Source organism: Somniosus microcephalus, chromosome 1 (genome assembly GCF_052327205.1).
Source record: "Somniosus microcephalus isolate GS21.2 chromosome 1, FLI_Smic_1.0, whole genome shotgun sequence".
NCBI classification, from domain to species: domain Eukaryota; kingdom Metazoa; phylum Chordata; class Chondrichthyes; order Squaliformes; family Somniosidae; genus Somniosus; species Somniosus microcephalus.
Genome location: NC_140987.1, coordinates 134,175,410 through 134,201,497, shown reverse-complemented (window position 1 = coordinate 134,201,497; position 26,088 = coordinate 134,175,410). Strand labels below are relative to the sequence as shown.

Genomic DNA, 26,088 nt, shown 5'->3' with positions numbered 1-26,088 from the left:
TGGGGCCAGGAGGGTTGTACCTCAACAGATCTGGGACCAATGTCCTTGCAGGAAGGTTAACTACTACTGTGGGGGAGGGTTTAAACTAATACAAAAGTAAGATACTGTAGATGCTGGAAATCTGAAGTAAAAACAGAAAATGCTGGAAATACTCAGCAGGCCAGGCAACATATGTGGAGAGAGAAACAGAGTTAACGAAAGGTCATCAACCTGAAAAGTTAACTCTGTTTTTCTCTCTCCACAGATGCTGCCTGACCTGCTGAGTATTTCCAGCATTTTCTGTTTTTATTTGAGGGTTTAAACTAATTTGGCAGGGGTGTGGGCGCTAGGATGAAACATTGTAGAGGCGAAACAAGATGCACAGAAGACCGAGAGGGGCAAATGGCACTAAAGTAAAGTATAGTTCAGAAATGGAAGGGATCAGACGGGGCAAATGGGTTTAAGACAGGTTTGGAGTTCATGTATGTAAATGCACAGAGCATGGTAAATAAGGTTGGTGAGCTGCAGGCACAGGTTGCCACTTGGGAGTATGATATCATGGCAATAACAGAGACCTGGATCAAGAAGGGGAGGATTGGGAACTTAACATTCCTGGCTACAAGTTTTTCAGGAAAGATAGGGAAGGAGAAAAAATGAACAGGGGAGTGGCAGTATTGATCAAAGAAACTATTAAAAGCACTTGTGAGGGATGATGTAGTTGTGGGGAAAAAGACAGAGTCTATTGGTTAGAATTAAGGAACAATAGTGGAGCTATTACTCTACTGGGTGTATACTATAGGCCATCAAACCGTGGGAAGGAGATTGAGGAGCAAATTTGAAGGCAAATTACAAAAAGCTGCAATAACTATAGAGTAGTGATAAAGTGGGACTTCAATTATCCTAATGTAGACTAGGATAGTAACAGGGCAAATGGGGCAGGAATTCCTGAAATGTGTATAGGATAACTTGATCAGTGTGTTTCCAGCCCAACAAGAAACCTAAGCAGTGCTGAATCTCATTCTAGAGAATGAAGTGGGGCAAGTGACACATGTTTGTGGGAGAGCATTTGGGCAACAGTGATCATAATAGCCTGGTGGTTGCCTCTACGCTAACAAAAGCCCAAATTCCCTATATTATACCGTAAGAAATGAAACTGTGGCAAAGTACATCCAGTCAAGTATTTTCCCCAGCACCTCCCTTATTCTACTCAATCATAATGTACTCATCCAGATACAGTTAGCATCTTGTGACCGTACTTTTAACACTCTGTTTCAATTCTAACCCCAACACAATGGGTTTCTGTTCTTGTGGCTCATGACTCACTATCTGGACCTTGAAGATAACAACAGTTCTAGCTGTAAGAATCCTAGTTTCAACATCAACTTATCATTAATTCTAAAGAGGAGAATAGAACTATAGGCCCGCAAAATAAATACTAAACTGCAACCTAACAAAGCTTAACACTGAAAGGTAATAAAGGGAATTATATTCTACAGGATGACAAAGGAGATAGAGGTTAAAATGAGACAGAAAAAGGAGGCTTATGACAATTATATGGTTAATAATACAGTAGAGAACCAAGCTGAATATAGGAAGTACAGAGGAGATCTAAAAAAGGAATAAGAGGGGCAAGGAGAGAATATGAGACTAGATTAGCGGCTAACATAAAAGGGAACCCGAAAGTCTCTTATAAGCACAGTGGAAGGGTAATTAAAGGAAGGGTGAGGCTGATTAGGGACCTTTAAAGGATATCTTCTTGTGGAGGCAGAGGGCGTGGTTGGGGTACAAACTGAGTATTATGCATCTGTCTTCACTAGAGAAGAGGATGCTGCCAATGTAGCAGTAAAGGAGGAGAGAGTAGCGATGTTGGATAGGATTAAAGAGGAAGTACTTAAGGTTGGCATTCCTCAATGTAGAAATGTCAGCCGGTCCGGAAGGAATGCATCTGAGGTTACTGAGGGAAGCAAGAGTGGAAATTGCAGAGGCTCTGGCCACAATCTTCCAATCCTCCTTGGATATTGGGGCGGGGGGGGTGCCAGAGGACTGGAGAATTACAAATGTTATACCCCATTTAAAAAAGAGGAGAGGGATAAACTCAGCAACTACAGGCCAGTCAGCCTAACACCCGTGTTGGGGAAATTTTGAGACAATAATCCGGTACAAAATTAATTGGCATTTGAAAAAGTATGGGCTAATAAATGAAAGTCAGCATGGATTTGTCAAAGGAAAATCGTGTTAACTTGATTGAGTTCTTTGAAGTAACAGAGTGGGTTGATGAAGGTAGTGCAGTTGATGTTGTGTATATGGACTTTCAAAAGGCATGTTGACAAAGTACCACATACTAGGCTTGTTAGCAAAATAAAGCCCGTGAGATTAAAGGGACAGTGGCAACATGGATACAAAATTGCAAAGGGACAGAAAGCAGAGAGTAATGGTGAACGTTTGTTTTTCAGACTGGTGGGAAGTATACAGTGGGTGTTCGTTCCCCAGCGGTCAGTATTAGGAACACTACTCTTTTTGATGTATATCAATGACCTGGACTTGGGTATGCAGGGCATAATTTCCAAGTTTCCAGATGATAGAAAACTCGGAAATGTAGTAAACAGTGAGGAGGCCAGTAACAGACATAAGGAGGACATAGTCTGGTAAAATGGACAGACACATGGCAGATGAAACTCAATGCAGAGAAGTGTAAAGTGATACATTTTGATAGGAAGAATGAGGAGGGGCAATTTGAACCAAATGGTACAATTTTAAAGGGGGTGTAAGAACAGATAGACCTGTTTTTTTTTTTTTTAATTCTTTCATGGGATGTGGGCGTCTCTGACAAGGCCAGCATTTATTGCCCATCCCTAATTGCCCTTGAAACATAGAAACATAGAAGATAGGAGCAGGAGTAGGCCATTCGGCCCTTCGAGCCTGCTCCGCCATTCAATGTGATCATGACTGATCATCCAGTCTGTGTGCTGAAGATATTCCCACAGTGCTGTTAGGTAGGGAGGTCCAGAATTCTGACCCAGCGACGATGAAGGAACGGCGATATATTTCCAAGTCAGGATGGCGTGTGACTTAGAGGAAAACTTGGACATGATGGTGATCCATGTGCCTGCTGCTTTTGTCCTTCTAGGTGGTCGAGGTCGCGGGTTTGGGAGGTGCTGTCGAAGAAGCCTTGGCGAGTTGCTGCAATGCATCTTGTAGATGGTACACACTGCAGACATGGTGGAGGGAGTGAATGTTTAAGATGGATGGGGTGCCAATCAAGCGGGCTGCTTTGTCCTGGATGGTGTCGAGCTTCAAGTTTTGTTGGAGCTGCACTCACCCAGGCAATTGGAGAGTATTCCATCACACTCGTGACTTGTGCCTTGTAGATGGTGGAAAGGCTTTGGGGAGTCGGGCGGTGAGTCACTTACCACAGAATACCGAGCCTTTGACCTGCTTTTGTAGTATTTATGTGGCTGCTCGAGTTAGGTTTCTGGTCAATGATGACTCCCAGGATGTATGCACACAAATCTTTGAAGGTGGCAGGACAAGTTGAGATGGCGGTCAAAAAAGCATATGGCATCCTTGGCTTTATTAATAGAGGGCCTGATAATCTACATCTAAGGGTACTTAAGGAAGTGGCCCTAGAAATAGTAGATGCATTGCTGGTCATCTTCCAAAATTCGATAGACTCTGAACAGTACCCATGGATTGGCGGGTAGCTAATGTTATCCCACTGTTCAAAAAGGGTGGTAGAGAGAAAACGGGGAATTACAGACCGGTAAGCCTGACCTTGGTAGTGGGGAAAATGCTGGAGTCCATTATAAAGGATGTAATAGCAGAGCACTTGGAAAAAGGTGACCGGATCGGACAAAGTCAACATAGATTTACAAAAGGTAAATCATGCTTGACTAATCTACTGGAATTTTTTGAGGATGTAACTGGTAAAATAGATAAGGGAGAACCAGTGGATGTGGTGTACAGAAAACTTTGTGCTATCCAGCACCCATGGGACCGAGCTACTGCCGTTTTTTTAAAAGCTCCGGATAGACCAGCGTCAATGTTATCAGATAGGAGCTTTTCATCGCAGTATCTGACCACAAACACTGTTGCTCAGCAACAGCTTGTAAACACTCAGCCCAGTAGCTTGGAAGCGTCTCTGAAGCTGTTGCTAAGCGACAAAGACTCTTTCCAGAGCCTGCCTGTGAAAAGAATGCTAGGAGAAAAAACAACACCGAACCAAAACAGCTGCTGATTTCTGCCGTTAGATCAAAGTTGCCGGACATTCAACTTCCGGATAGCACAAAGTTTCCTGTATTTGGATTTTCAAAAGGCTTTCGATAAGGTCCCGCATAAGAGATTAGCGTGTAAAATTAAGGCACATGGGATTGGGGGCAAGGTATTGACTTGGATAGAGAACTGGTTGGCAGACAGAGAGCAAAGAGTTGGAATAAACGGGTCTTTTTCCGAGTGGCAGGCAGTGACTAGTGGGGTACCACAGGGATCGGTCCTTGGACCCCAGCTATTCACAATATATATCAATGATCTGGATGAGGGAACTAGATGTAATGGCTTAGAAATTGGGTATAGCCCCGCCAGCTCGTTTGCACCGTAAATTTTGCGCCCGCCGCGGAGCCAGTTGTGCCCGCCCCATATTCGCTTTCAGCGCCCCAAAGCGGAACCGGGCGCTGTTCCAGGGTTTGGCCGCCCCGCTTGGGGCGCTGAAAGTGAATTTCAGCGCTGCCGGTCCCGCTGCGCCACCCGATGCGGTGCGGCAGGCTGCTGTACTGCAGGCCTCCCCCTTCTCTTAAGGGGGAGGTGCCTGCAACGGCCGGAGCCCCGATTGCAAGTGCTGGCAAAAGAGCCCGGCACAACGGAGAAGTGCCGGGCTCCACGGAAACCAGCCGGCAATGCCGCGGGGGGGTGGTGGAGGAGGCCGGGGAAGGAGGTGCGGGCAGGCGGCCGCCGAAAAAGCGGCCGGCCGCACCTCCACCTTAAAGTGCCCCGCTAAGGCTGCTGTAAGGACCCGGTCTCCCGATGTTGTTAGCGGCCGCCACGGATGAGGCGGCCGCTACTGAAGATGGGGATCGGCGTGGTTTCGGGCGGTACCGGGGCACTGCGCACACCGATGACGTCATCGGTGCCGGCGCAGCGCTACCGGCTAACGCCGATGTTAGGGCCCACCTAATTTCGGGCGCGACGCAACTTCCGGCGCAACCCACTCTTCCGCCCCTAATTGGGCGCAAACGCAAGTGAATTTCTAGGCCAATATCTCCAAGTTTGCAGACGACACAAAGCTGGGTGGGCGTGTGTGCTGTGAGGAGGATACCGAGAAACTCCAGTATGATTTGGACAGGTTGGGTGATTGGGCAGAAGTATGGCAGATGCAATATAACGTGGATAAATGCGAGGTTATCCACTTTGGTGGCAAAAACAGAAAGGCAGATTATTATCTGAATGGCAATAGATTGGGAGAAGGGGAAGTGCAACGAGACCTGGGTGTCCTTGTGCACCAGTCGCTGAAGGTAAGCATGCAGGTGCAGCAGGCGGTTAAGAAGGCAAATGATATGTTGGCCTTCGTAGCGAGAGGGTTTGAGTACAGGAACAAGGATGTCTTGCTGCAGTTGTACAGGGCCTTGGTGAGACCACATCTGGAGTATTGTGTGCAGTTTTGGTCGCCTTATCTGAGGAAGGATGTTCTTGCCATGGAAGGAGTGCAGCGAAGATTCACCAGGCCGATACCTGGGATGGCAGGAATGACGTATGAGGAGAGATTGAGTCGATTGGGCTTGTACTCACTGGAGTTTAGAAGAATGAGAGGGGACCTCATTGAAACTTATAAAATTCTAACAGGACTAGACAGACTAGATGCGGGAAAGATGTTCCCGATGGTCGGGGAGTCCAGAACCAGGGGTCACAGTCTAAGGATAAGGGGTAAGCCATTTAGGACAGAGATGAGGAGGAATTTCTTCACCCAGAGAGTGGTGAACCTGTGGAATTCTCTACCAATGAAGGCAGTAGAGGCCAATTCATTAAATATATTCAAGAAGGAGTTGGATATATTTCTTAAGGCTAAAGGGATCAAGGGATATGGAGAGAAGGCACGAACAGGGTACTGAATTTGGACGATCAGCCATGATCTCATTGAATGGTGGAACAGGCTCGAGGGGCCGAATGGCCTACTCCTGCTCCTATCTTCTATGTTTCTATGAATAGAATACACAAGCAAGGAAGTTATGCTATACCTTTCTAAAACACTGGTTGGGCCTCAGCTAGAGTATTGTGCTTAATTATGGGCACCACACTTTAGGAAGAATGTTGCAGCCTTGGAGAGGGGCAGAAGAGATTTACTAGAATGGCTCTGGGTATGAAGGACTTCAATTATGTGAAGAGACTCGAGAAACTGAGGTGGTTCTCCTTAGAGCAGAGAAGGTTAAGAGGAGATTTGATAGAATTGTTAAAAATCATGAATGGTTTTGATAGAGTAAATAAGGAGAAACTGTTTCCAGTGGCAGAAAGGTCAGTAACCAGAGGACACAGATTGAAGGTGATTGGCAAAAGAACTAGAGGTGACACGAGGAAATATTTTTTTACACAGCAAGTTGTGATCTGGAATGCACTGCCTGAAAGGATGGAGGAAGCAGATTCAAAGTAACTTTCAAAAAAGAATTGGAGAAATACTTGAAGGAAAAATAAATTACAGGGCTACAGGTAAAGAGCTGGGGAGTGGGATTAATTGGATAGGTCTACCAAAGAGCCGGCACAGGCACGATGAGCTGAATGGCTGCCTCCTGCATTCTATGATTATAGTGAGAGGTCCGCCCTATTGGATGCAAACCTGGTCAGCGCCTAATGAACAGCAGTCCCAGTGCCACTGCATCAAGATCACATCATCATCCCTAGTAAATTACTATGAAATGCAGTGACTTTGGTTATGTAGGCAAAAACACCCACCATTTTTCATACAGCATTCACAAACAATAATTAGATGATTAGCCATGAATCTATTTTTGGTGGTGTTGATTATGGGAGGAATGTTGGACTGGATAACGCCCTGCCTTCTTTGAATAGTGCCATTAACATCTACCTGAACCACTGTGCCTTTGTTTAACATCTCATCTAAAGGACTTTTGGCTATACTGTTTTTCCACATCAGCTTATAATTGGTGATAACTGTTCTGAGATGTTGCTGACAAGAAAATAAATCCAGCAGTTTGAAATTAAAATTACCTGTTGGGGACCTTGCTGAGTGCAAATGGGCTGCTGCGTTTCCTTGCACTTCAATAATGACTACACTTCACTTTATCAGCAATGAGGTGCTTTGGGATGTCCTGAGGTCATGAAAGGCTCTTATATAAAGCAAGTTCATTTTTTCTTTCTTTGCATACATGAGCTAACCAGTGAGCGTTGCCATCTATTTGACCATAGGAGACAGCACAGCCATGCCCTATCCTAAGCTCATCCAATGCCCATGCACATACACTTTGAGCTGTGTCTGTTGGATAGTGGCCAGGAACAGTTTTCCTTTCCCATCTTTGGATTTTGAGGTCAATTATAGTGCAAAACTACTGACATGGCTGAGACCAACATGGCTGAACGTAGATTGTGGATTGAACCTCGGACTTCCTGATCTACAGGACTCAACTACTCACTATCTTAACTAGCTAAGCCATCAAGGAATTAAATCTATGGGCCATATATTCCGATCCCTACGGGTGTGTATGTGCTGTGTACACTCCTGTAGGGACATCGGAAATGCTGGTTTCAGGCATGCCCAAGCGCATGTGCTGAAAATCGGCATTTCCGATCTGTCAAGAAGGTCGGACGCCTGCCCTAGCGAAGGGCCTCTGCGAGTGGATAGTTCTGCTTTCTGGAGAACCTCCGCCCACAAAAATTCCTTAGAAATCTTATGCCTGATAAAAGCAGGTGTAAGGCCTGCTTTTACCAGTGTAAGATTTGTTTAAAAAAAAAGTTTCACTCATTTATCATTTAAAATATACTTTTTAAAAAAAGGTAAGTTTATTTTTAGCCCCGTAAAAATATTTAATTTATTGTAATTTCAACTCATTTTAAAAATGTGATTTAAAAAAATTTTATTTAATGTTTTACAGTGTTTTTGGGGTGATCTCCATTCATATATTTGACAGGTCTATCTGTCAAGTGTATGAAGGGAGATTCTCTTTTCCTATTGACTCCCCATAGCCCACATGATCCCAGCGATGCTTGCGAACTGCATGCGCCTCTGGGATACGTGGGCCCTGCACATTTCAAGTTGAAGAGACGCACCTCGGGAGCCCTCAGGTAAGTCCGTAGATTTTTTCCAGACGGAGGCTTCCGCACGCAGGAAGCCTCCAATCGGAAAATACGGCCCATTATATTCTGGTAAATAAAATGTTGTCTTAATCTTCAAACAAAATTTAGAGATTGTACTGTTGTTTGTGAACTTTGATGAACTTCCAATATGTTTGTGTGTTTTTGTTTAAATATTTTACAAAATTTTGGTGTGGAACAAATCCTGGTACAGGTTGAGCGTCCAAAATCAGGAGATCCGGACTCTGGGACGATTGGTGGCAGGGTCGTCCGGAATCCGTAAAATGTTCCGTAATCCAGAACTCTGGATTTTGGACGCTCAACCTGTACTTCAAAAAGCCATTAACTTTTGTTGTCTTTTTTTGAAAAATCCTATGAAAAATGCAAGTGATGCAATAAAACTTTAGTGTTGTGTTTTATCCTCTTTAATCTGCACAGCTCCACTAAGTGTTTCCGCCAGGCTGCGGCCACGGCACCACACCGCCCTGGTGGCCTAGTGTGGACCATCGGATGCTCTGCAGAGCTTGCAGCGTCCCTCCCCTTTAACAGAAGGGGAGGGGCGGAGAAACACGTTAGCGCTACGCGGAGCGGCCCAGGCCTTTCCGGACTCGGAACGTGTTTCTGATATCCGAAGTCCGGAAACGCCTGAGCCCAGGTTGCGATATTTCCAGACTTCGGACATCAGAAAACACCGGAGAAACATGAAAACCGGCTTGGCCTCGATCACGAGGTTACCGGATTCAGGACGCTCAACCTGTAGAGTTAAAACAAAATAACTTATATTCTCTTCTTTGACCATATTTCTCTTGACAGTTGGATTCAAACACTTGTCTCCGTTAAATTAAAATAGTTGAATTCTCTCTATAAACATGTTTAAGTAATTCTGATTAAGTAAAGTTAATGCCTTTTTTCCTCATTAAACCAGATGAACCTTGCTAAAGAACAGCGATCTGAGCAGGATGAGCTAGCAGAGTTCAAATTACACACATTTTCCACTTCTATCAAGATGTTATCTGATGGATCCATGAAGGCTGCTGTGAAACTTTTTAACTGTATGCTAGATGATAAACGAAAGGCAATACAGAAAGCGACATCAAGGTGCTTTTATTTTTTTATATACAGTACTAGATCATGTATACTTTAGCATTTCATTAAATGTTTTTTAAAAGCAATATTATATCTGTTAGCCCGCACTCCTGCTCTTCCTGGCTGCACAGAAGTAACTATTAAAAAGGTATCTAGACGTTTTTTGAGTGGGCTCCAGCTGTTCCTTTCAGAACTGCTGGTTAGGTCGCTCAAGACCCAGAACAAGTGGGCGGCGCATGCGAGGCCCAAGCTTCATCCTTTTGTAGATCAATTTCAATCATGCTCCTAAAGCAGTTAGGACTGCAATTTGCATATGCAGGGTATTTAACTGGTGTTTCAGGTGGGTGCCCTGCCTACGTCGAAGTTGCTGCCTTCCAACTTAGCTGCTGGCGCAATTCTGGGGAGATCGGGTGCGAACATTATGACCTGAAATTCGTCTCGCATTCTTCATTTCTTGTCCAAAATACAGGCAAAACGGTGTTGAATTTCTCCTGCCAGAGAGTTCAAGATAAGCAGAGAAACCATTACAGAAAGATGGAGAAACTATTTTTTATTTCCATTTTTGTCTATGAACAATTCCTTGGAAGAACAACTAGTTATTTATCTATATGTCTATAATATATTTTAAAAAATCTTGCATCTGCGCACACTTCTATCTGTGCAACTTGATTTCCTGTTGTCACATTTCTACCACATTAGATAAGGTGTGGTCTAATAAGAGCACTGTATAATTTAAGCACAACTTCCTCTGACTTGTATTCTACTATTTTGTCAATAATTATATTTGCCTTATTGATTGCTACCTTGAGGTGATAGGACAATAGACCAAGTTAATAAATAACTTTTCTTTTAATGTAGTTGCTTCAATTTTTATGTAAATCATACTATATCCCTTTGGAAGTCCTTCCAACTATTTGTGGATTATTGCCACTAATAACCTCATGCTTAGTTTGAGATAATTGGTTTAGCCATCCATCACCAGATGTGGCTTATCTGCTTTGTCAAAACCACACACTGCTCAAGATTCATCCTGGAGAGCAAAGATAAACCACTACCAAGATTTTCTTTGCCCTTACCACCGCATCCAAAGCTAGAAGCTCCCTGGATGACAAAAGAGAGGTTAAAATAAATCAGAAAAATGAGGTTTATGACAAATGTCAGGTACAGAATACAATCAAAAACCAGGCAGAGTACAGAGAGTGCAGGTGTAAATTGAAAAAGGACATCTGAAGGGCAAAGAGTATGAGAAAAGATTAGCAGGTAACAGAAAAGGGAACCCAAAAATCTTTTCTAAACATATAAATAAAGATAGTTAAAGGAATGGTGGGGCCGATTAGGGACATAAAAGGAAATCATCTTGTGGAGGCAGAGGGCATGACCGGGGTACTGAATGAGTACTTTGCATCTGTCAACACAAAAGAAGAGGATGAAGTTAATGTCTGAGTAGAAGCGGTAGGAGTAGAGATATTGATAGCATAAAAATAGATAGAAAGTATCTAGGATGGAGGTAGCAGAAGCTCTGGCCACAATCTTTCAATCTTCCTTTGATATTGGAGTGGTGCCAGAGGACTGGAGGATTGCAAATGTTACACCCCTGTTCAAAAAAGGGGAGAGGGATAAATCTGGTAACATGCAGGCCAATCAGTCTAACGTCAGTGGTGGAAAAACTGCGAAAGACCATTGTCAAGGGCAAAATGAATTCTCACTTGTAGAAGCATGAGTTCATAAAGGACAGCCAGCACAAATTTGTTAACGGCAAAACGTGTCTGACTAACCTGATTTGAGTTCTTTGAAGTAACATAGAGGGTTGATGAAGGTGGTGTAGTAGATGGTGTATATATGAACTTTGAAAGGGCATTTGATAAAGTACCACATAACAGACTTATTCAGAGAATAGAAGTACATGGTATTAAAAGGAACTTAATGGTAACTTAGGAGTGAAATTGGCCAAGATATAGGAGGCAGAGAGTAGTGGTGAACAGATTTGTTTTGACTGGAGAGAAGTATGCAATGGGGACCCCCAGGGATCGGTATTGGGACCATTGCTTTTCTTATATTTATTTATTTGGACTTGGGTATAGGGATTACAATTTCGAAGTTTGTGGACGATACAAAATTTGGCACGGTAGTAAATAGTGAGCATGATAGTAGCAGACTTCAGGAGGACATAGAAAGACTGGTGAAATGGGCAGATACATGGCAGACGCAATTTAATGTGGATAACTAAATGATGCAAACAACATGTAGAGGCAGTAACATAGAAACATAGAAGATGGGAGCAGGAGTAGGCCATTCGGCCCCTCTAGCCTGCTCCGCCATTCAATGCAATCATGGCTGATCATGCAAATTCAGTACCCTGTCCCTGCTTTCTCCCCATATCCCTTGATCCCTTTAGCCTTAAGAAATATATCCAACTCCTTCTTGAATATATTTAATGCATTGGCCTCTACTGCCTTCTGTGGTAGAGAATTCCACAGGTTCACCACTCTCTGGGTGAAGAAATTCCTCCTAATTTCTGTCCTAAATGGCTTACCCCTTATCCTTAGACTGTGACCCCTGGTTCTGGACTCCCCGACCATCAGGAACATCCTTCCTGCATCTAGTCTGTCCAGTCCTGTCAGAATTTTATAAGTTTCAATGAGATCCCCTCTCATTCTTCTAAACTCCAGCGAGTATAAGCCCAATCGACCCAATCTCTCCTCATACATCATTCCTGCCATCCCAGGTATCAGCCTGGTGAATCTTCGCTGCACTCCCTCCATGGCAAGAACATCCTTCCTCAGATAAGGCGACCAAAACTGCACACAATACTCAAGATGTGGTCTCACCAAGGCCCTGTACAACTGCAGCAAGACATCCTTGCTCCTGTACAACTGCAGCAAGACATCCTTGCTCCTGTACTCAAACCCTCTCGCTACGAAGGCCAACATACCATTTGCCGCCTTAACCGCCTGCTGCACCTGCATGCTTACCTTCAGCGACTGGTGCACAAGGACACCCAGGTCTCGTTGCACTTCCCCTTCTCCCAATCTATTGCCGTTCAGATAATAATCTGCCTTCCTGTTTTTGACACCAAAGCGGATAACCTTGCATTTATCCACGTTATATTGCATCTGCCATGCTTCTGTCCAATCACCCAACCTGTCCAAATCATCCTGGAGTTTCTCGGCATCCTCCTCACCGCACCCACGCCCACCCAGCATTGTGTCGTCTGCAAACTTGGAGATATTACATCTAGTTCCCTTGTCTAGATCATTAATATATATTGTGAATAGCTGGGGTCCAAGGACCGATCCCTGCGGTACCCCACTAGTCACTGCCTGCCACTCGGAAAAAGACCCGTTTATTTCAACTCTTTGCTTTCTGTCTGCCAACCAGTTCTCTATCCAAGTCAATATCTTGCCCCCAATCCCATGTGCCTTAACTTTACACGCTAATCTCTTATGCGGGACCCTATCGAAAGCCTTTTGAAAGTCGAAATACACCACTTATTCTCTTATCTATTTTACCAGTTACATCCTCAAAAAATTCCAGTAGATTAGTCAAGCACGATTTACCTTTTGTAAATCCATGTTGACTTTGACCGATCCTGTCACTGTTTTCCAAGTGCTCTGCTATTACATCGTTTATAATGGACTCTAGCATTTTCCCCACTACCAAGTCAGGCTTACCGGTCTGTAATTCCCCGTTTTCTCTCTACCACATTTTTTGAATAGTGGGGTAACATTAGCTACCCTCCAATCCATGGGTACTGTTCCAGATTCCATTGAATGTTGGAAGATGATCAGCAATGCATCTACTATTTCTAGGGCCACTTCCTTAAATACCCTAGGATGTAGATTATCAGGCCCTGGAGATTTATCGGCCTTCAATCCCGTCAATTTCCCTAACACCATTTCCCTACAAATACTGATTTCTTTCAGTTCCTCCCTTTCATCAGACCCTATGTTCCCCGACATCTCTGGGAGGTTATTTGTGTCCTCCTTTGTGAAGACAGAACCAAAATATGTATTTAATTGATCTGCCATTTCTTTGTTCCCTATAATAAATTCCCCTGATTCTGACTGCACGGGACCTACGCTTGACTTCACCAATCTTTTTCTCTTCACATATCTATAAAAGCTTTTACAGTCAGTTTTTATGTTCCCTGAAAGCTTACTCTCATACTCTATTTTCCCCTTAATTAATCCCTTTGTCCTCCTTTGTTGAATCCTAAATTGCTCCCAATCCTCAGGTTTACTGCTTTTTCTGGCCAATTTATATGTCCTCTCCTTGGATCTTATGCTATCCCTAATTTCCCTTGTTAGCCACGGTTGAGTCACCTTTTTTGTTTTATTTTTATGCCAAACTGGGATGAACAAATTCTGTAGTTCATCCATGCGGTCTTTGAATGTTTGCCATTGCCTATCCACCGTCGACCCTTTGAGTAACATTCCCCAATCAATCCTACCCAACTCGCGCCTCATACCATCGTAGTTTCCTTTATTTAAATTCAGGACTCTAGTCTGAGTCAACTACTTCACTCTCCATCTTAATGAAAAATTCTATCATATTATGATTGCTCCGCCCCAAGGGACCTCGCACAAGAAGATTGCTAATTAATCCTCTCATTACATAATACCCAGTCTAAGATGGCCTGATCTCTAGTTGGTTCCTCGACATATTGGTCCAGGAAACCATCCCGTAAACACTCCAGGAATTCCTCCTCCACAGTATTGTTACTAATTTGGTTAGCCCAATCTATATAGCCCAGTATAATCTAAATCTCTATTTTGAGGGAGATGCAAGAACAGAGGGACCTGGGGGTACATATTCACAAATCTTTGAAGGTGACATGGCAAGTTGATAAGGTGGTTAAGAAAGTGAATGGGATACTTGGCTTTGTAAAACAAGGAAGTCATAATAAATTTTACAAATCCCTGGTTAGACCTCAGCTGGAGTATTATGTACAATTCTGGGCACCACACTTTAGAAAGATGTCAAGGCCCTGGAGAGGGTACAGAGGAATGAAGGAGTTCAGTTATGTGGAGGGATTGGAGAAGCTGGGATTGTTATCCTTAGAATACAAAAAGTTAAGGGGAGACCTAATAGATGTATTCAAAATTTTGGGGGGTTTTGATAGTTTTTCCCTACCTGCTCTATTTTCTCTGGCAAGTGGGTCAGTAACCAGAGGTCATAGATTTAAAATAATTGGCAAAAGAACTAGAGGGGAAATGAAAAATGTCTTCATATAGTGGGTTGGTAAGATCTGGAATGCACTACCTGAAAGGGTGGTGGAATCAAATTTCATAGGAACTTTTAAAAGGCAATGGGACATGTACTTGAAGAGGACTAATTTGCAGGATTATGGGGAAAAGGCTGGGGTTTGCGACTAAATTGGACAGCTCTTTCAGAGAGCCGGCACAATTCTATGATTCTGTGCTTCATTCTCTAGTTTCTCTCCTATCTCCCCTCATGCCTTCTCCTAGTTCAACTCATCCATGAATAGCACCTTCTGCTCCCTTGACCCCATTCCCACCAAAATGATGACCACCCAACCTCCCCTCCTGACCCTCGTGCTAACTGACAACGTAAATTATTCTGTCTCCTCGAGTACTATCCCCCTCCCTTTCAAAACCATCAGTCCGTCACCTAAAGCCTGCAGAGCTGAAATCTGAGCCACTATCAAGGTGGGGGCCCTGACTGCTGCATCATCGTTCCCTGACGAGGGACCTGCCAGATATCCCAATGCAGCAGTCAAATGCTGGATTGGCTCCTGCAGCAGCAGCATTGCCTGTGCAATGCTGTTGTTGATCAGCATTGCAGACTCAGAGGCCAGACCTGCTAGATTTTCTATGTTGCTGTTGATGGAGCCCAAAGTCGTCTTGCCCGTTTGATGCTCCATCAGCAGGCACCTATTCAAGCCTGCAGCTTTTAAGTCAGACTCCTCTAACTCACCAGTTCATGGCCACCTTCAAGCACATCTTCCTCCTCTTCCATGTCTCACCCCTTCCCACAACTGGATTCAGACACATGGGAGCTCACTTGATGTTGAAGCACTTGCTCGGCCTGGTGTAATGTCTTTGCACTGGTACCCAGTTGAGGAGTGCCAGTTGACTCTGGATCTTCTTGGGAGGAGTGGAGGTGTGGAGCTTGGTTTTCCATCGGCCCCTCCTCTGGCAGCTCAATGGGCATGAGCTACGTAACCAGGCCAGAGACCTCGTCTTCTATCTCCTCTGGAAAATGCTCCACCTTCCTTTGCCACACGCTTGCCCCCCTTCTACAACTCCCTTCCACCTCATCCCCCTGCTCCATAGCAGCTGCCTTCCTCCGTCTTGGCTGACCTGCGGGAGGTTAGGTTATAATAATTGCCCTTGCCAGTACGGAGATACCACCTGGGGAATTGGGGACGGGAAGCCTGAATCACTGCCCTGTCTGGGAGCATTGAGAAATGTAAGCGGCCAGACGTTCACCTGGTTGTGTATTCCTTCCCCCCCGCCACCCCACCCCATCTTGGCCTCCACCAGTGACAGCTGAGTAACTCCACCACCTTCTTCCCGTGTGGGAGTCACATAAATATGCAGGACTCCAAGGTGCTTTTAATTGAATGACCAGCCAGGATGGCTTCTTGATGGGTGCTGGTGGGGTACAGCTTCAATTAGCTCCAGGTATCTCTGCAAACCAATATACCTGCAGGATAGGGTGCTTCTAGATGGCCAAACAGCAGGAAGCTTGCTCGTGCTCTGTGGTTGTCTTTTTTAAATTCGTTCAAGGGATGTGGGCGTCAACTGCCAAGGCCATCATTTATTGCCCATCCCTAATTGCCCTCGAGAAGGTGGTGGTGTGCCGCCTTCTTGAACCACTGCAGTCTGTGTGGTGCAGGTACTCCCACAGTGATGTTAGGTAGGGAGTTCCAGGAATTTGACCTAATGACGATGGTGTGTAACTTGGAAGGGAACTTGCAGGTGATGGTCTTCCCATGCGCCTGCTGCTCTTGTCCTTCTAGGTGGTAGAGATTGCGGGTTTGGGAGGTGCTGCCGAAGAAGCCTTGGCAAGTTGCTGCAGTGCATCTTGTAGATGATATACACTGCAGCTACGGTACGCCGGTGGTGGAGGGAGTGAATGTTTAAGGTGGCGGTTGGGGTGCTAATCAAGTAGGCTGCTTTATCCTGCATGGTGTCAAGCTTCTTGAGTGTTGTTGGAGCTGCACTCATCCAGGCAAGTGGAGAGTATTCCATCACACTCCTTACTTGTGCCTTGTAGATGGTGGAAAGGCTTCGGGGAGTCAGGAGGTGAGACACTCGCTGCAGCATACCCAGCCTCTGACCTGCTCTTGTTGCCACAGTATTTATGTGGCTGGTCCAGTTAAGTTTCTATTCAATCATGACGCCCAGGATGTTGATTCAGCGATGGTAGTGCCGTTGAATGTCAAGGGGCGGTGGTTAGACTCTCGCTTGTTGGAGATAGTCATTGCCTGGCACTTGTGTGGTGTGAATGTTACTTGCCAGTTATCAGCCCAAGGCTGAATGTCATCCAGGTCTTGCTGCATGTGGGTATGGACTGCTTCAATATGTGAGGAGTTGCGAATGGCACTGAACACTGCAGTCATTAGTGAACATCCCCACTTCTGACCTTATGATGAAGGGAAGGTCATTGATGAAGCAGCTGAAGATGGTTGGGCCTAGAACACTGCCCTGAGGAACTCCTGCAGCGATGTCTTGGGGCTGTGATGATTGACTTTCAACCACCACAACCATCTTCCTTTGTGCTAGGTATGACTCCAGCCAGTGGAGCGTTTTCCCCCCCAATTCCCATTGACTTCAGTTTTACTAGGGCTCCTTGATGCCACACACTGTCAAATGCTGCCTTGATGTCAAGGGCAGTAACGCTCATCTCATCTCTGGAATTCAGCTCTCTTGTCCATGTTTGGACCAAGGTTGTAATGCGGTCTGGAGCCGAGCGGTCCTGGCGGAGCCCAAACTGAGCATTGGTGAGGTTATTGGTAAGTGCCGCTTGATAACACTGTTGATGACACCTTCCATCACTTTGCTGATGATTGAGAGTAGACTGATGGGGCAGTAATTGGCCAGAATGGATTTGTCCTGCTTTTTGTGGACATACCTGGGCAGTTTTCCACATTGTCGGATAGATGCCAGTGTTGTAGCTGTATTGGAACTGCTTGGCTAGAGGTGCGGCTAATTCTGGAGCACAAGTCTTCAGCACGATAGCCGGAATGTTGTCGGGGCCCATAGCCTTTGCTGTATCCAGTGCGCTCAGCCATTTCTTGATATCACATGGAATGAATTGAATTAGCTGAAGACTGGCTTCTGTGGGGAACTCAGGAGGCCAGTGACGTAAGAAAACTACGAGGCACTTGGTCTAAGCGTTAAGCAAAGCTTTAATCAGCTGTTTTACAACATGGAGGTCTAGTTGTGTCCTTCACTAGTTCCTGTTAAGAATGTCTTGCACAAGCTGGGCCCATGCCCGAGTATTTATACTCTCCCTGGACAGCGCCACCCGCAGGCCGCTCAGTATTATTTCATAAGTCTTTCTTTCATGAATGACTGATTCATGTCAGCCAGTATGGATCATGCACTCAGCACTTCTGGCTGAAGCTGGTTACAAACTCTTCAGCCTTGTCTTTTGCACTCGCGAGCTGGACTCTGCCATCATTGAGGATGGGGATATTCATGGAGCATCCTCCTCCTGTTAGTTGTTTAATTGTCCACTCCCGACCGTGCACTACTATGCTGCCACCTCTAGTGGGTGTGTCCTGCCGGTGAGACAGGACATACCCAGGGATGGTGCTGAAGGAGTCTGGGACATTTGCTGAAAGGTATGATTCTGTCAGTATGACTATATCAGGCTTGACTAGTCTGTGGGACAGCTCTCCCAATTTTGGCACAAGTCTCCAGATGTTCGTGGGGAGGATTTTGCAGGGTCGACTGGGCTGGGTGTGCCGTTGTCGCGTCTGTAGCCGGTGCCGAGGTTTATGCCGGGTGGTCTGTCCGGTTTTATTATTATTGTTTTTTGTAGCGGTTTGCTACAACTGAGTGGCTTGCTAGGCCAATTTTAGAGGACAGTTAATAGTCAACCACATTGCTGTGGGTTTGGAGTCACATAGGCCAGACCAGGTAAGGTTGTAGCTGGTTAAGTTCGAACAGTATCCCTGTGTACACTTGAGGGTCTGTAAGCCTTGGCTCTTGTCAATGTTTGTTCCTGTAGGACCCAATTTGCATTCTATTTCAGGCAAATAGAAACTCTACTTATGTAGATCTTTCAATAGCTTGGATTTGAGACTCTTAAACATTGCAAATGGGCTTTGTGTGCACCAGACACCCAACTGGCCAGGGGAAAAAAACATAGGCACCTACCCATACGTTTATTTTTTGCTTTACATTTCATACATCACATTACATTGCAGATGCTTAGTAAATGCTATTTGATTTTTCCACTCAGAATGGTGGAGATGAAACTAGGTGATGAAAAGAATGCAATGATTGACTTCAACTACAAACAAGGAAGAGAAGGCATGTTTCTAGATGCAACGATACGTGATATCTATGTTTGTGCAAGTATGGAATTTCTACTCACAGTGGCTGACTTCTTTGTCAAGGCAAATAAGCAAGGCTCTGCAGTTCAGATGAACAAACCAACAGTCACACCATCAAAAGAAAAAGGTTTGGAAAATCATAAGGGCACTTGCATTTCTTTAGGTTTGCAAAAATGTACGCACTTAGATCCTTTCTCTTTTTTTCTTTCAGTGCCGTCACAAGCTACGTCCAAAATGGAACTCAGTGTTCACATTCAGAATCCAGAAATTGTGTTTGTGGCAGATTTGACTAGAGCAGATGCCCCATCACTGGTGGTGACAGCACAGTGTGAGGCCAATATTAATAATGAACCAGAAGTTCAACAGATGACTGCAGCTGTTAAAGATCTCAAAGTTACAGCCTGCCCATTCCTAAAAGAAGAGAGAAAAAATAAAGTTACTACGGTATATGTATAAATTATGAATTAAAAATGATTGCGTTGTTTTCATAACAGTAAAATTTGCATTTGTGATACTTTTTAAATAACTCTACATGTGTTAATTGTTATGGATGTTTATGCATTTCAGGCTTATTGTAATTTAAGAATCATTGATATTAGTCCTGTTTTAGAATGTGTAAAGCCACTATAGTTACATATTACTATTGTTTGGCTCAACCTACATTTAAACTACTGAAACCACTATTTACAATAGTCTAGGCTTGAATCGATAATGTAATAATTATTTTTAATTGAAAAAAAATAGGTCTTACAGCCTTGCAGTTTGTTCTTCCGAAGTACGCAAGCTGCTTGTGGTCCCAATTGCTTGGAATTGGCAGTGAAATCGCTAATGCTGAAAGTAAGAAAATGCTTTGTGTCTGTGTGTCATTTTAAAGTTGCACAATAATTTAAAAATGCATTGTTCAACAACTTGTGATGTTTTTATATGTGTTTATTTCTTAGGTGTCACCCGTTATTATTAACACAGTGATTACAATTACATCTGCCTTGACTCCAGCTGTCGATAGCCCACAGGAAAAGGGCAGTGAAATCCCGCCTGACTTGTGGAATAAGAAGAATGTGAAAGATTTAAAACTCTGGTTTTTGGAGGATACTAATAATAATGAAAGTAAGGATGGTCCGACTACACAATTAGTATCAACAGGGCAACACCTAAAAATGACATTTGAATTTATTTGTCTGACACTTGAAGCGGGTGTTGGACACAGAACCGTTCCAATGCTTTTAGCAAAGTCGACTTTTAAAGGAGATGTGAAAAACTGGAGCACACTCATTAATGTACAGTGCCACCTTAATTTAGAGGTAGGAATTTGATTGAAAAAGCTATTATTTAAAAGCATGTATCTGTGTACTATGCCTGTATGTACTAATTTTGTGTTTTTTAATTTTTCTGACATGAATTTTTTTGATGTAAACATTCTGATGAATTGTCGTAATTCCAGTTTGATGGTTTTTCGATCTATTTTAAAATGAGCAGATCTGTGTTGAGTACATTGTTAATTTAAAGGAGACTATGCATTGCTGGTTATAGAATTAATTGAAAATGAGAATAAGGGAACATTGCATTGTTGGTAGTGCTGTCTTTCAGATAAGACGTTACACTGAGGCCCCGCCCATCCACTCAGGTGAACAGAAAAGGTCCCATGGTACTAGTCAAAGAAGAGCAGGGAATATCTTAAGTCCTGGCCAACATTTACCTTATAACCATCAAAAAACTGATTAATTGATCATGCATCAATGGTTGTTTGCGTCAATGGTTGTTTGTGGCACTTTGCACAAATTGGCTGTCACTTTTGCATACAAACCAACAGCAACTAATCTTCAAAAGTAATTTGTTGCCTGTAAGGCCCTTTGCAACATCCTAAGGACATGAAGGGTGCCATATAAATTAAAGTTCTTTACTTCTTTCAAAGGTGGACTGAATAAGAAATAACTTGTTATATAGCACCTTTCATGACCTCAGGATGTTTCAAATCACTTAACTGACAATTAAGACTGCATTTATTTGCACCTCAAGTGGGTTGGACCAGATTTCTGATTGGTCCCCTGTTTGTCTGGAATGTATAATTTGATCCTGCCTGTTGGAGAGTAATTCAAAGTCTCTTGAATGTGTAATTTGATCCAATCCTTGTCACAGGCAGGCTCCCAGAGCCAAGCTGCTCCAGTGATGGTGTTAATGTGGAGGGTCACCTAGAAAAGCAAGATAACTCTCTCACAGCCACATACGGCCTGCCCTGTTGATCCCTCCCAATCATCAGTTGAGTGATATAACATAAAATGATGGAAATGCTCAGCAGGTCAGGCAGCACCTGTGGAGCGAGAAGCAGAATTAACGTTTCAAGTCAATGACCTTTCATCAGAACGTGAAACGTTAACTCTTCTCTTTCTCTAAGCGTTTCTCTTTCCATATATGCTGCCTGATTTGCTGAGTAAAAGCCACAGCAGTGACTATTTTAGATAATTTAAGCTGCAAGGTTGGTTTAGTGAGTCGCATTTCATTCATCGAGAACAGATGAGGGTGACGATATTGCAAGTGACATCACCAGCAGAAACGTAGATTTTTAGCATGCGCTGAGAATGCCATCATCGAGTGGCCCAGCTCATGCACAGGACGACATCACTTGTCAACCGAAAATCAGAAGTACTCACACTGTCGCAAATCACTCCATCAAACGTAACACTCTGGGTGAGAGCTGCAGTGACTGATGGGGCATTGTGTGTGGGTCACGGATTGTTAACAGGTTTATTGGGTACAAAGTGAATAGTGACAGTGTCCTGACTTCCGGATTTCGTCCAGTCCAATAACGTCATTTGCCGCACGCGCTTTCCGAGAAATCGACTCACTACCGTTCATGGTCAAGAGCGTGATTGAGGTCTAGTGGGGAGAGAGGGAGAACATGGTGCAGCTGTAAAGGGAATGGGGAGCGATTGGAATAACATGATTCACTTCTAACAGAGCGTGGAGAACGTGATCCGTCTTCCCATCTGGATCATGTTCTTGCTCTCTTACCACCACACCCTCCCCCCCTCCCCCGCCAGCTTTGGACCTGGATCACGTTCTTCCCCCATCCACACTGTTCTCTCTGGGCTCCCTCCGACAAGTTCCTGACCTTTTCCTTCCATGCCCCCCCCCGTCCCCAGTAATTCAGAGGCAAGAGTGCTACCACTGAGCTAAGGCTGATGCTTATTAGTGAGATCTGTGACTACATGGCCTGCAACAGCTCAAGTGCTTTTGTTAATTCTGTTGTTGTTTGACAGCTTCAGTAGTTTTTGTTACTTCTATGGACACTGCCTGCAAGATCTGTGAAATGCCAGGTTTTATCTGCCTGAAGATGGTAGCAAATGTGTAAGAGCATACTCGGCGCAGCACCAGGCTGAAGTGCTAACCTGGTGAAGCTACAACATAGGACTACAGACATGCTAATCAGTGGAAAAAGCATGCTATAGACATAACTAACCAACAGAGCAGATCAAAGCTCTGCAGTCCTGCCACATCCAGTCATTAATGGTGGTGGACAATTAAACAACTAATGGGAGGAGGAGGCTCCATGAACATCCCCATGCTCAATGATGGCGGAGCCCCAGCACGTGATTGCAAAAGACAAGGCTGAAGCATTTGCAGCCATCTTCAGCCAGGCATGCCGAGTGGATGATCCATTTCGTTCTCCTGAGGTCCCCATCATCACAGAAGCCAGTCTTCAGCCAATTCGATTCACTCCACCTGATATCAAAAAACGGTAGAATGCACTGGATGCAGCAAAGGCTATGGGTCCTGACAACACCCCAGCTGTTGTGCTGAAGGTTTGCGCTCCAGAATTAGCCATGCATCTAGCCAAGCTGTTCCAGTACAGCTACAATACTGGCATCTACCCGACAAGATGGAATATTGCCCACGCATGACCTGCCCACAAAAAGCAGGACAAATTAAATCCGGCCAATTACTGCCCCATCAGTCCACTTTCAATCATCAGCAGTGATGGAAGGTGTCGTCGACAGTGCTATCAAGCGGCATTTACTCACGAATAACCTGCTCACTGATGCTCAGTTTGCGTTCTGCCAGGACCACTTGGCTCCAGACTTTAGCCCAAATATGGACAAAAGAGCTGAATTCTAGAGGTGAGGCGAGTTGACTGCCCTTGACATCAAGGCAGCATTTGACCGACTGTGGCATCAAGGAGCCCTAGTAACATTAAAGTTAATTGGAATCGGGGAAAACTCACCAGTGGCTGAAGTCATACCTCGCACAAAGGAAGGTGGTTGTTGGAGACCAGTCATCTCAGTCCCAGGACATTGCTGCAGGAGTTCTTCAGGGCAGTGTCCTTGGCCCAAGCATCTTCAGCTGCTTCATCAATGACCGTCCCTCCATCATAGGGTCAGAAGTGGGGATGTTCGCTGATGATTGCACAATTTGCACAGTGTTCAGTTCCATTTGAAACTCCTCAGATAATGAAGCATCCATGCCCGCATGCAGCAAGATCTGGATGACATTCAGGCTTGGGCTGATAAGTGGCAAGTAACATTCACACCACACAAGTGCCAGGCAATGGCCATCTCCAACAAGAGAGTCTAACCACTGCCCCTTGACGTTCAATGGTATTACCGTCGCCGAATTCCCCACCATCAACATCCTTCGTGTCACCACTGACCCGACACTTAACTGGACCAGCCACATAAATACTGTGGCTACAACTACAAAAGCAGGTCAGAGGCTGGGTATTCTGTGGTGAATGACTTACCTCCTGACTCCCCAAAGCTTTTCCACCATCTACAAGCTACAAGGCACAAGTCAGGAGTGTGATGGAATACCTTCCACTTGCATGGGTGAGTGCAGCTCCAATAACACTCAAGAAGCTCAACACCATCCAGGACAAAGCAATCCGCTTTATTGGCACCCCATCCACCACCTTAAACATTCACTCCCTCCACCATTGGCGCATTGTGGCTGCAGTGTGTTCCATCTACAAGATGCACTGCAGCAACTCGCCAAGGCTTCTTCAACAGCACCTCCCAAACTCGCAATCTCTACCACCTAAAAGGACAAGGGCAACACGTGCATGGAACACCACCACCTGCAAGTTCCCCATCAAGCCGCAGACCATCCTGACTTGGAAATGTATTGCCGTTCCTTCCTAATCGCTGGGTCAAAATCCTGGAATTTCCCCCTAACGGCATTGTGGGTCAAAATCTTGGAATTCCCCCCCATCACCACATGGACTGCAGCGGTTCAAGAAGGCAGTTTATCACCCCCTTCGCGAGGGCAATTTAGGATGGGCAATAAATGCTGGCTTTGCCAGCGACGCCCACATCCCGTGAACAAATGTAAAAAATAATTTGGGGTTGCATTCACTGATACCGCAGTCGGATGAGCCGATCACAGACAGCCCAGGCAGAAAGTGGCTGTCTGAGTTGCCCTCCCCTACCTCTCATTCTCTTGGTCACCGTATACCTGATGGCAATAGCTGTGCCCCCATGATGGCAAGGTTGTGAAGCATGTAGCAGACCACGATGAATCTTGAAACACACTCTGTTAAGTGCTGCAGGGCTCCTTCATCGCGGTCCAGGCAGCGGAAGCGTTGTTTCATGGTGCCAATGCTCTGCTCTACCAGATTTTGTGTGGCAGCGTGGCTTTCACTATGTGCATTCTGCTCACGTGTGCATGGGTGGCACCCAGTAGCCACCCTCTGGTTTGTCGTGGTGGCTCAAATGCTGATGATACAGCGGACTGCTGCAGAATGAGGGCATCGTGGCTGAGTATGGTTGCACACCAACTGGACATTGAGGGACTGGAATCCTTTCCAGTTGCGGTACATTTCCCGCAAAGCTACGTGTGTGCAGTAAATGGCATCGTGCACCATGGAAGCCTGCTATCCTAGCGAAAATGCGTGCTCGCTCTGGCTGCTTCTCTTTGGCAAGAGAGAATGAAATGTATTCAGCACTCCTTGCATACAAAACCTCATTCACCTCCCTCATACAGGAGTGGACCACGAACTGGGAGATTTTACAGATATCGCCTGCTCTAGCCTGGAAGGAGCCAGATGTGAATAAGTTGAAGGCCATGGGTTACCTTTACAGCCACTGGCAATGCTGTCCTTGCCCAGGATTGAAGCTGCAGGTCGGTCTGCCTGCAGCAGGTGGTAGATTTCAGTGAGCACTTCTTAGCAAAACAGAGACATTGCATATACTGTTCTTCGCTGAGGTTGAGGTAGGAGAATTGCTTCCTGAAGTCCCTGAGTGAATATGGCCTCCTGCTGAGAGCTCTTCTCCCCCTCCACCTCCTCTCACTTCTCGCAGCCTGTTCTGCTCTGTGTCGCCTCTGGCCATTCTCCCTATCATGCTGCAGGCCAAGGGGGATATAAATGACTGGGGGCAACTGGTCTGAGCTGGTCCCTTGCTAATCTTTACCAAGTTCATGAGCATGTGCCACATGTAGACTTTTGGGCAACTTTAAAGAAGCCTATAAAGTACTAAACATTTCTACAAACTCAACACCAGCTAATAGGGAAAATGCTAAGAGTCTATTCTAAAGGATGTGATAACAGGACATTTAGAAAATATCAACAGGATTAGACAAAGTCAGCATGGATTTATGAAAGGGAAATCGTGTTTGAGAAACCTACTGGAGATTTTTGAGGATGTAACTAGTAGAATCGATATGGGAGAACCAGTGGATGTGGTGTATTTGGATTTTCAGAAGGCCTTTGATAAAGTCCCACATAAGAGGTTAGTGTGCAAAATTAAAGCACATGGGATTGGGGGTAATATACTGGCATGGATTGAAAATTGGTTAACGGACAGGAAACAGAGAGTAGGAATAAATGGGTCTTTTTCGGGGTGGCAGGCGGTGACGAGTGGGGTAATGCAGGGATCAGTGCTTGGGTCCCAGCTATTCACAATATATATCAATGATTTGGATGAGGGAACCAAATGTAATATTTCCAAGTTTGCTGACGACATGAAACTAGGTGGGATTGTGAGTTGTGAGGAGGATGCAAAGAGGCTTCAAGGTGATTTAGACAAGTTGAGTGAGTGGGCAAATACATGGTAGATGCAGTATAACGTGGATAAATGTGAAGTTATCCACTTTGGTAGGAAAACCAGAAAGGTAGAGTATTATTTAAATGGTGATAGATTGGTACAAAGGGACCTGGGTGTCCTTGTACACCAGTCACCGAAAGCAAACACGCAGGTGCAGCAAGCAGTTAG

At 44.8% G+C, this 26,088-nt stretch overlaps 1 protein-coding gene across 6 annotated transcripts in view; it reads left to right on the top strand.

The window, feature by feature from the left end:
- vps13a (vacuolar protein sorting 13 homolog A) overlaps positions 1-26,088 on the top strand; it is a 631,135-nt gene that overhangs the window by 366,364 nt on the left and 238,683 nt on the right. For 4 of the 6 annotated variants that reach the window (XM_085985825.1, XM_085985815.1, XM_085985852.1 and 1 more), the window contains exons 37-40: positions 9,194-9,366; positions 18,793-19,330; positions 19,631-19,723; positions 19,828-20,187. In XM_085985825.1, the coding sequence (XP_085841951.1) occupies positions 9,194-9,366; positions 18,793-19,330; positions 19,631-19,723; positions 19,828-20,187 (1,164 nt within the window). The remainder of the gene's footprint in view (positions 1-9,193; positions 9,367-18,792; positions 19,331-19,630; positions 19,724-19,827; positions 20,188-26,088) is intronic. The other 2 variants (XM_085985842.1, XM_085985834.1) reach the window with 1 other exon arrangement.